At 47.6% G+C, this 11,741-nt stretch overlaps 1 protein-coding gene across 1 annotated transcript; it reads right to left on the bottom strand.

The window, feature by feature from the left end:
• Positions 1-925: 925 nt before the first annotated feature.
• LOC309404718 (C-type lectin domain family 4 member D-like) lies at positions 926-9,729 on the bottom strand (the record flags this gene model as incomplete). The annotated part of the gene is made up of 6 exons (XM_081999262.1): positions 8,991-9,729; positions 5,405-5,521; positions 2,904-2,996; positions 2,143-2,294; positions 1,796-1,917; positions 926-1,067 (listed from the first exon to the last, which is right to left on the bottom strand). Exons 1-6 carry the CDS (start codon positions 9,055-9,057, stop codon positions 926-928), a joined length of 693 nt encoding a protein of 230 aa, XP_081855388.1. The 5' UTR covers positions 9,058-9,729.
• Positions 9,730-11,741: the final 2,012 nt, after the last annotated feature.

The raw sequence follows: 11,741 nt of genomic DNA, 5'->3' as shown, positions 1-11,741 counted from the left end.
ACCTCCCAGGAACACTGCTGCATCAGGTGAGTCTGGGATCAGCTCTGACTTGGGAAGACGACCTCTTACTTGAGGTGGCACTGAAGGCCCGAGTCATTTTGCTGCTGGGGACAGCTCCTCATACTAGCTCAAGCGTGACCTGATCTTGGTCAGATTCCTGGCACAAGCTCCTGTTACCTTCTGGGGCAAGACTTGCAGCCATGGAAACAAATACTCATAATATCCCTAGAGCTGGTTTCCTGTGCCCAGTCCCCTCCAGAGCATTGGCTGAGTGCAATGGAACTGTGTAGCCAGGTTGTCTCTGAGGAGTTTACTCTCACTGGGTGGATGCAACTTCTACTGCAGCAGTTGCGTACGGCTGCATCCTGGCACAGCAACAGGTTTTGATCCTGCTTATACAAAACACCTGCAGCTTAGAGTGGGAAAGGGAGACACACACACACACAGAGCACAGAGCCTTTTTCACTGGTCTAATATTGTATTTTCTCGTGCATAAGAATTCAGGATCTGTTCAGCAAAACCAGTGCAACTAGAAGACATTGTCTGTGTACCTCAACAAAAAGCAGACACCTCTGCTCAAGGAGACAAAGGAAAGTGCAGCTCTGAGCATCTGTCTTCCATTCCTGTGTCTTCCTCCCAGAGAACTCAACCTCTTTCTGCCAGTGGCTGCTGGACCCACCCAGACAGAAGAGGACAGAAGAGCCCAGGACCTGCTTTGATGACCCTGAGCCTTCATGTATTCCCTGAGCTGATACATGCACTGGGGATGCTGGACACGGGGTAATATCACTTCCATTCGCATCTTCCCACCCAGCACAGTGAAGATGCAGACTCCTGGGGTCCCCCACCTCTCCCAAGACAACCCTGCACTGTTCCCAGCACATTGCTTATCTCTGTTTTACTCAGGATGAGGGTATCATTTCCATCACACAGTTACTGCTTCAGCTTCACAAATTCGATGATGACTCTCACATTTGACATCATTCCAGCTGTATAGTCCTGAAGTCCGATGGATTACAACACACTTCTGATCATCTTTATTACTTGGTTCGTATTTCCGCCAGAACCTGAGAGACAGACAGACATGTTACTCCCCAGCATACCCCGTAGAGCTCTGATGAAAAAGGCCACAGCAGGAGGCAAGGCTTGGAGGCGAGAGAGAAAAATCCCAGGTGCAGATTCACACCAGAAGCAGTGCCCTTCCTCCCGCTCTGATATCCCACTGGCACCGGTCTCATGTCGAAACTGCCTTCTCCCTACAGCCAACACAGCAGGGCCCTGCTCACTCCTGGTGGGGGGAGCTGCTCACCACCGCCCACATCATGTACTTCACACCCAGCAGAAGCACATGTCTGCCTCCAGGGCAAGCCTGTCGTCCAGAAGAAGGCGCAGCAAGGACAGCCCTGGCGATCTCTCCCTGTGCCCCATCCCTTCCACAGCATCACAGCACTGGCCTGTGCATATACGCTCACGTAGGCATCGTGGGGGTCGTATGGAGGTCAGGCAAGGCTGGTCATCTCTGAAGGGTTCTTCCTGCTGGCGAGGTGCAGCTGCTTCTGTGCCTGCAGCCACTGATGGCCGTGTCACAGGTAGTTAACTAACAACCACTAACCAGCATGGATAGGGTCATCTGAACCTGGCATCTTACACAGCTCACTCCTGCTCCATCGTTGTCCTCTCACAGGGGTTTGTCTCACCTCCCTCTCATGCACCAGCAGACACCCTCACCTCTCCCCTGCTCTCTTGCACTACTACCAGGAGCCACACCAAACACTGTCCATCCGGGTATACTCACGCCGCCGTCACATTATACGGAGTCTGGTCCACCCAGTGCCACTGGCCCACCACCTGTGCCCTCAGACCAATGTAGTAATTCTCTCCTCTTGAAGACAGTTGTAGCTCCTTCGAGAGGAAAGCCTGGAAATCAAGGAGAGTGCAACGTCCATGAGGCGCAGGACTGCGCAGAGGGAGGCGGCAGGAGTCCCTGTGGGCTGGGGCTGCTGGCAGAGGGGAGCCGGTGCTGAAGGGATGCAGAAACGACAGGCCCCCTCCCCCGCAGGCGCACCGAGGGGCTCTGAGCCCCCTCCAGGGCCTGGCACCGTGTCTCTGGCTGCTGTGCCCCTCTCTCAGCCCTGCACGTACCTGCTCTGCTTCGCTGTTGATCACCACCAGGCGGGAGCCCATCCCACTGCAGTTCTGCTCACTCTCAGCCCAGCCCATCATATCATCCGACAGATAATAGCAGCTTTTTTGAAAGCGTTTCCAGCCCATCGGGCAGCACGCCCAGCCTCGCTCTGTGCAGGGAGGGACCGCAGAGATGAATAACAAGAGAGATGGTGACTGCAAAGATCCCTGTTCTCCAGGGATGATGCTCATGTTCGCCTTAGATGACTTTTCCTGACAGAAAGTGCTTGAAAAAACAAGGGTAGTACAGATATTTCTTCCCATTGCTTTGGGGTGTGACCAGTGGGCTTTGTGTACACGGATCCATGGTAATCCTTGTAACCTCAGGTCTTGACAAAATTATTTTGGTGATCTGGTTTGACTTCGCCTCGTACAGTCTCCTTTAGGCCTTTAGCCCCAGGGAACAGGGAATATTGCTTCTTGCTCTGACTAGAGCTGCACTTTCATTATTGCTCCATTGTTAACCTTCCCTGTGTGGCTGCTTGCTGTCCCTTTTGTTTTGTCAGTGGTCACAGCACCCTGCCCTCCAGGACATGATTCACATGGCCCTCGCTCCCCCCTAAGCTGTTAGCAGGAAATCCTTTTTCTCCCCACCTCCCTCCTCTGGAGTCTGCCTCTGCGGAGTCTGCTCCCTATGCTGCTTCCTGTCAGAGTAGACCCCAGCATTCATGGGACAACGGGCCCCAAAGACCTCCTGCACCCCTGCCAGCACTACTGACCTTTGCCTTGCGGCACCGCTGAGACACACTGCCACTCGGCGAATCTCTGCTGCAGGGCTGTGGGCCGGTCACCGCCACGGGAGCAGGGAGCGACTGGAGAGGGAGAGGAAAGGCGACAGGATTACCTCTTCCTCCCAGCTCCTCACACGCCGTCTCTGGGCTTCACTCTTGTTTCCTCATTTCCCCACCAAGCACTGTCTCGGCATCGCCTCCCCTCGGGCTGCCTCGTTCTATTCCACAACTGGTAACTGCCAGCCTCTCGGCAAAGGGAACAGGCATTTCTGCTCCCAGCATCCCACAGCTGCCCGCAAGGAATCCTCCACCCACTGACGGACAAGGTCTGGCCAGGATGACCGGGCCAACAACGCCAGAGAAGCCTGCAACCCCCCGAGCAGGGCCTGGTGGCCATAGCCGGCTTGTGGTTTGTCAGCAGCGTCTGTCCCAGCACTGAGCAGCGGACATCAGGCCCCCTCAGGTGCTGCGCAGCTGAAGGTGTGGGGTTAGTGGATGTGGATCCCTGGTCCATGGCTCTGAGAAAACTAGCCCAAGCAAGTCGTATGGCTGCCTTCCCAGGCAGCGAGAGACAATCATCTTCCATGTCAGAGAGCAGAAGGACCACTGCGAAGACATCACACTGAGGACATGCCAGACAGGTGGGATTGATTCCACCCAGCCACAGGCATTTACCATGCAGATACCGACAGCCAAGTTGCCTCTCTACACCTCTTTACAATCAGTGAATAAATGCAGCACTTCAGTGGCACAGTTTATCTCTTCCTAAGCTAGACATCAACCATCATTTGGATGAGTAACACATCAGATGGGCCTCTTTCATCAGCAACAAGGACAGTCTACGTGAAGGTAGTCACACACAGCTAGAGCTGCTGAAACCAGGGTGGAAGGTAAACTCCTAGGCCTTGCCAGCCAGTTTATGGGGAATAATACAGTGCTGGTGACAGGTGCCAGCAGGCCACATCCACGACCTGAAGGACTGTAGAGTCATCACTAGCTCAGGGATATTGATGGGAAGCGGATCAGGGTGTGCTAAGTAGTATAGATGTCTACTTTTATCAACCGTTTCATTTAGAAATATTGTTACTAGTGAGGAGGGCAGAGTAATCACAGTGGCCTCCGTGCCTGATCAGTGAGTTCCTATAATGGAAGAAGGCTCAGAGGAGATGGGCAAGGGCGATGAGTGACTGGCCACACACGTTGCAAAGAAAGGTGACCTTATCTCAAGACAAGGGGGACCAGACAGTGGCCTTTGTGCTGGTTCCGTTGAGTGAATCAGCCAGTTGTATCGGGGGAGTGAATTGACCAGCTGTGTAACTGTCCACCCCTCTAAAGATCAGAAAGAGGGTAATGTCTTCCTAAGTTAGTCAGACCAGCATGGGGCAAGTGTGTACGTGGCTCAGCCCAAAACAGTGTAAAAAACTGAATGACTAACAAAAACATCTCTGAAGAAAGCAATGGGCCTGGGCTGGCTTCAACGCACATATTCCTTCTTGGTCACTGGGGACAGCCAGTGTCTTGATGTTGAGCATATCGCAGAGACTGGTAATGAGAACCACATTTGTATTGCGATTCAACTGTGCATAGCAATTGCTACCCTCAACCAAGGACACCTCATCATCTGATGGATAATGGGAGCTTTTTTGAAAGCATCTTCAGCCCTTCAGGTAGCATGTCCAGCCTCGCTCTATGCGGGGAGAGACCACAGAGATTAATGCTAATTATGAGAGAGGTGGCGACTGCAAGGATCCCTGTTGTCCAGAGACAACAGCTCAGCTGTTTTCAGGTCCCTGTGCAGGATAGTGACCTTCCCTACAGTTTGTCTCCTGTCCCAACAAGAACAGAAAAATTAGATGTTACTGGAGATTATGCTCAGTAAACTCCCATGCACTGTTTCGGGGGCTGCCGATCTGTTCTAGTCACGCATCAGAAAACCTGAATGTTGAGTATTTGAAAGGACTGCTTAAACATTGGGGGTTTTAACGGTACAGTTGCAACATGACACAAACTTCTCTTTCGCAGGCCAGCCAAACCAGGTGTTTTGGCCAACTGGTATGCAGAAGCTAGGACTACCTCAGCATTATGTCAGATGGTTCTGTTATACCCATGCTCTTTCACAGAATGACAGAAAGACTTAGGTGGGAAGGGGCTTCTGGAGGTCTCTAGTCTAATGCCCTACTTGAAGCATGGTCATCTTCAGAATTGCAGGGTTGTTTGGGCTTTCTGTAAGGTCTCAGGCTTTTCTGCCCTGAAATTGTATGTGGCTGCATACACCCCGTAAATCTCATCAAGCAGTCCTTTCAAATATTCAACGTTCAGGTTTTCTGAGCCCAAATGTTCGTGCTTGCATCCTTTCTCATGACAAAACTGTTCCTGAGTAAAAGCTCCCTCCTGATTGGAAGATATTCCCCTCTGGGATCTGATTTCTTTACTTTTCTCCCAGCACTTCCCCCAAACCTCTTTCCTATAACCAACCTGCACATACTCACCAAGGAGAGCAGTAACAAGGGCAATGCACACCAAGAAGAACAGCAATGAGATCAGCCATGGGAGCCATGGCGGGTATTTCTGGGGATCGTGCTCATGCTTCTTCATCTCAGGAGGTACTAAAAGTGAAGGAATGCACCAAACACAACACCACAGTCAACTATGCTTAAGTCAGTCCACATAGCAAGGATATACAACTCAAGGGAGAGCTGCTCCAAAATAACGCAATTTCAGTTCTGATGTGGAAGTTACACAGTTTTGGAGAGGGGCAGGTTGGGACAGAGCAGGGGACCTCTGTCGTTTCTAGAGAAGGTCAGTTCAGCAACAAGTGTTCACAGCCCCAGCCTGGCTGGTGAGCTACCAATGCTAATTGCTGGTGTTTGGGGGTGAGGCCTTCACACAGTCTCAAAATCTGGAGTGAAACCATGTCTTTCTAGAATAATCCCATAGCTGCCAAATACAACGTTGCTCCATGATACTTGAAACATTCATATGAAGATTTCACGTTGACTCCTCCCCAGAAAACTTTTTATGCCTGCTTCAGTTCCTTCTTAGTTTTTTGGACTTTCTGTGTAGAAGGTTGGTGTAAACCAAATGAGGACAGGAGACAAAAAAAATGTGCAATGCTATGACGGCACCGAATCATTGGAATATTAAAAAAAAAAATTTCCTTTCCATCTCTGCTTTCCAAGCCAGGGTTCAGAGATCTGCTGCAGTAAAACTAGGTTGTGCTAGTCTGGATGCTTGGGGAGAACAAAGGGCTGTGTCCAGCAGCTTGAGTAAAGTATCCCACTCAGGTGCAGACTTGCCAGAGCCAGATTTTTGTCCATAGGCAGTTTGGGAGCAGGCAGGAGAATGGGTCACAGGGAAGGAGAAGCAAACACCTGTTAGGAGACTGTTCTAAGTTGTAGCAGGTGCAAAAGCCAGGGCAAACAGGAGGGTAAAGAAACAGCAGCACTCGCTGCAGGACAGGAGTAAAGAAGTTTTGTGAGAGACTGACATCAATTAGAAGCTTTAGAGGGACCTCATTCATTGTTCAGCATGAAACTCCCAAGTCTGCCAGCAGCCATGTGTGCCTGCCAGCCATGCTTAGTAAGCATGACTTCCAGAAACTTGCTGTTTGGGGAAGCCCTCTGACTACTTCCCAAAGGCTTGGGGGAGACTGTAACAGTAGTGAAAAAAAAGTCTCTTCTGATAATGAAAGATGATAAAACATAGACAAGACACAGATTTCCCTGGCTAAATCATGTTTTTCTAGCTAGAGCTTTTGCCTATAGTGAAAACAAGGATCCAGATCATGATCTGGAATCCAGCCACCTATTTTAGACAATAGATCTGATGAGTCCAAATGATTTTTTTGATGTGCTGTATGTCCACCTGTGCTCAGTCAGACCTATGCATCCCCCACTCACACCCAGGTGGCACCTAGAGCACTGCCAGTATGCATGTGTCTCACCAACACAACTGAAGTGCAGTCAATCTTTTGCATACTCAGTGGGTTAATCTCCCTGCAAAATATTTCCTACAGTTAGTCTGCATGCTTGAAACATGTCCAGCATGATCACAACACAACAGACCTGATAAGCATATGCTAGTTATTTAGCATGTAAATCCAACACCTCCTAGGCACATGCAATACGTGTGGTAGAGCACAGATGCTTATGTTTCTACCTGGGAAATCCTGGTTGGAAATGCAGGAACCCTAACTGTACTGGGGTGTGAAACCCACCCTGGCAATCTCTGCCACCTCCTGCCACAGATTATAAATTGTTTGATTAGCTGCTCCCTTTTCCTCTCTATCTTCCAATGACTGCCAATTTTGTTATCTCTAGAGCCCAGCTAGAAGAGGCTACAGAATGGGGAAACCCAGGTGAGCTTGGCCATTACCAACCTGGGGTCTGCATAGCCAGAGTAATCACTCAGGACAACAGCAAGACTCCCTCCATTTTTCAATTACAATAATTCAATAACTCTTGTCCTATGAACATACCATGAGACTGTAAGAGACATTAGCACTGCGTGCAATGGTACTACTACTTCTCTGAATTCAAAGTATAAGCTAAATATGTGATCACTTGGACAGGCAAACTCACAGAGAGACCCTGAGCACACGCCCAAACCTATAGCATGAGCCTAGCATCAGCAGCTCAAGCAAACATGGCTGGATCAGGTGTCTTTGGCATAGGTCATTGGGAATACAATGGGGAACTTCCACCACCCCCACCTCACTCTGATGGAAATGCTAGCTGTAACCAGAACCACCTAATCCTTGTGTATCAAAAACAGTGATCTTTCAAGTAAGTCAGGAGTGTGTACATTCTTTATTTCCATGACTCAGAGCAGGCAAGGAATAACCTGGAGCTGATGCCTGCTCTGTTTGGGATTGTAAAACTGAGGTAAAGTGGAAAATAGGCAAGTTAATATCCTTAGCAGCAACAATAATTGATTTATTCATTCATTCATTCATGCACACATGCTTTCACCCCTCTGGAAACCACTACTGTGCAGGTTCCTATATCTAAGGATGGAAACAATGAGTTTCTGGAACATTTCTGGATCATGGAACATTTCTACATGTTCCTACTTGGGGCACAATAACTACAGAATACATACTGACCAGACCATGTCTTAAATTTGCACAAAGCCTAGTAAAGGCACTATTTTACAACTATGATTTCTAAAAGAAATAAAAATTTGATTGGTGTATTAATTATTTTTTGTGAGTGATATACATTAATCACAGAATTAGATCTTTCTCCAGATCTTAGATAATTCTTCCTCTGTGCATTTTAGGGTGTTTTGTTCAAGCCCATTCTTCCTTTTAACTTCTGGGTCTCTCTTCTCCAAGGACCATTTCTCAAGCAATCAAGAACAATAGGGCTATAAGTTTCTGCAGCCAGTGCCAAACTTTCACAAAGCTGCAGAGGGCAACTGACTGCTCTACTGTAAGGAGGCACGTTGGTTCTCTACTCCTACTCTCTCCATAAGCAGGAATCTGTAGCCTCACTCTGAGGCAAGAGCAGTAGCAGCCAGAGCTTGGACTTATTTGCTGCTATTTTCTGCCCTGAGACCCCATCCACCTGTCTGACAGATCAGATTGTTTGTAATAAACCATAGTCTCTATTATTGGTACTCAGTATTTCTCCAAAACTGACTCTCTCATCCAACACTAGATAGCATATAGAGAGGAGGCAGCTACTACCTGCATCATACCAGGGCTAAGCATTCATCCTGGACCCTCTACCATTCACACTGTTGCAACCAGGGTACTAAGGGAGCCCAAATGAATTCCTTACTGAATGCTCGCTTGAAACTTACTGTTTGTGCTCCCAGTAGCAATCTTTGTTCATGTTGCAACTCCAACCACCTAAAGATTCCCACCCCTCCTCTGGCAGACATTTCTTGACCCTCTTACTTCAAAACTCCTCCAAGTCTTCTGCTCATGTAGTGGTAGATAGCTCCTTTTTCTCAACAATTTGTCAGGACCAGGTAGGAACCAGAGTCACAGAAGGAAAAGTCTCCATTCCCTGTTCTTCAAACCCTCTCCCTCCAGGTCTCCTTCCCCTGAATAACCCACTCATTCCTTACCTTCAACCAGTGCAGCTGGTGATGCATTCTTGAACTTCACCTCAGCGTAGGTGATTTCTGATGCCATTTAATCGGAGTATGATCACTGATCCCAGTCCTTGGTTTTACTATGTCAAAGGTGGACCTTTTGGTCCCTGGCTTCAGAGGCAGACACCAATAAGTTACTGAGCCTGTCTCACCCTCTGTCTGTCAAAGGCAGCTGTGCTGAACACTGGAAGCACTAGCGATAACCTGAGAATTCCTGTGAGCTCTGAACATATGTTCTGTTTCTTAGCCTAGGAAATCAGCCCTGGCACTATGGAAAATTCTGAGAGAGAAAAGAAATTAAAAAAAAAAAAAAAAAAGAGAACCTAACAACTGAAAAGGAAGTTGCATTCCTCCTTCCCCATATCAAAGCTCATAGGTTTCCTTTTTAAGATCTCTTGTTTTTTTCTTTTTTCACCCTTCTTTTTTTACTTCTCTCCTTCCCTTATCTTCATGCTTTCCTTTGTCTGCTAGTAATTCTGCCATTGCTCTTAGGTTTGCTGCTATCATGGGTCTTAGCCCAGTTTAACCTGCAGCACAGCCCAATACAAAATGCATTCTTCCCTCAGTTGTCTCTTGTGGTTAAGCTGCATTTGCTACATCAGATATTGCATGCTGTGCTTTCATCCTGGGAGGTCAGCCCCAGTTGACAGCTAGCACTAGAACAAATCTCAAACAAGGAACTGTTCCTGTAGAAGTGAGACTGCAGAGTTGCAGCCTTAAGCAGATGAATAAAAGAAATCACAAGTTTGATATATCCCAAGAAAGAGATATCCCAGAGAAGGATGAGGCTAGGCTCAGGGAGGAAAACAAGCAAAGTAGGATTAAAAAAAAATGGTGTTGATGGTTTGAGAGGTTATTGGGAAGAGCACACAAAGACCTCTCTAGCACAACCATCAGATTTACAGCCTGTGGAAGTTCAGAGCAGTGCTTACTTCAGGGACTCAGGCTCCATTTCTGAGGCTGAAAAGGGCTGGTTTATACTTTTTGCTCCAACATGGTCATTTATCTTCCTTTTCTGCTTTCTGGTAAAGGCCTCTGATATTACCTTGGGTAAAATGTCAGACTACTGTTTAGTCTGATTCCAAGCTGGGGCAGATGTTAAAAGGAGACAGTTAAGAGAAATTGCTGCTGAGATACACGTTGAATGAGAAAGACTTCTAAGAAGAAAAACCAATGAGTCAGGATACCATGGAGAAAAAGGGTGAGAAAAGTCCAGTCAGCAGATAGGAATCACAGAATAGTTTGGGTTGGAAGGGACTTTTAAAGATCATCTAGTCTAACCCACTGCCATGAGCAGGGATGTCTTTCACTAGATCAGGTTGCTCAAAGCCCCATCTAATCTGGCCTTGAACCCATAGCCTTGATGAGGTACCCACAACTTCCCTGGGCAACCTGTTCCAGTGTCTCACCAACTTCATTGTAAAGAATTTCTTCCTTATATCTAATCTAGATCTAACTTCTTTCAGTTTAAAATCTTTGCACTTTATCCTGTCCTTACAGGTGGTAGTAAAAAGTCTCTCCCTATCTTTCCTATAAGGCCCTGCTAAGTATTGAAAAGCCACAATAAGGTCTCCAAAACAACCAGAAGGAAGGAGGAGGAAGCTTTGCTTGGTTAGTTTGGCATTTCCTCAAGGCAGAGCAGAATGACACACTAGCAGGACATCCAGGGAGCTAGCACAGAGGGTACGCAGGGCAGAGCTGGAGGTGAGATAGGACAGTGCAAGGAAGAACATGCATCAGACAACAGAGGAGAACAATGTGGCAGAAAGTAAGGGGCAAGGGAGAGATGTAGCGGACATCTGAACACAGATGATGGATACCTGCCCCTAAACAAAATAGGGCATATGTAGCCGGATTTCTTCACCAAGGAGCCTCCTCATGTCTCATGTGCACTGAGCTGGCTTCACTTCTCCTTTTTGTATTGTGTGCAAAGAGGTGACTTTTATACAAGAAGAGCAGCTGCAGGACAGAAGCCTGGTCCCTTGAGACGATGCACGCTTCCTGCTTTTCTTTCCAACATCCTTCCAGCAATTTCCTTTGTCTTCAGGCTTGGCCTTCTCACTGGAATTAAGCCTCTCTAAGTGTTTGCTGAAGCCTAGTTATGCCCTCAAATTTCATGCTGAGATTCCAGTCAGAGTAATGCTCTGCGTGCTTTGCCCCCATCCCTGGCCAACCAAGCTACAACAGACTCACAGTCTCATGGGGAAAAGGCTTACTTCCTGGCAGGGTTTCAAACCTTCCACCATGACGAAATGGGAAATACAATCAGCAGATAGAGAAGGAAGTCACAGTGTAGCTTCATGAGCTTTTTGCCATTGAAACACATCTCCAAACACAGCTGGAGGCATTTCAAATGCAAATTCAGGATCTAGCTGCTGATTTTATTAAAATACACTACATTGCACTCAAACATCAGGAAATAGCTCAATTCTCCCTTCTCAACCATCAGAATTGTTGCTTGCTGTCAAAATTCAACCCTGAACTGTACTTACATAGGATACAATGCTGGGCTCTCGTGCAACAACAGTGAGGTGATATTCCTGAAGCTAAATTTTGTGCTTTTGAATGTCATATGCACGGGTGGCATGTAAATGGGTGGGAGATAGGGAGAATTGAGCTGAAAATATATATAAAAAAAAAACTTGCTAAAAAAACCCAAACCAAACCTCACACTTTGTTTTCGTGTGTTCCCACTGCTGTTCCTCAGTTCCTCCCTTCCCCTCC

This window comes from Phaethon aethereus (assembly GCF_964289735.1).
Source record: "Phaethon aethereus genome assembly, chromosome: 1".
Taxonomy (NCBI): Eukaryota; Metazoa; Chordata; class Aves; order Phaethontiformes; family Phaethontidae; genus Phaethon; species Phaethon aethereus.
This window is presented reverse-complemented; position numbering and strand designations above follow the sequence as displayed.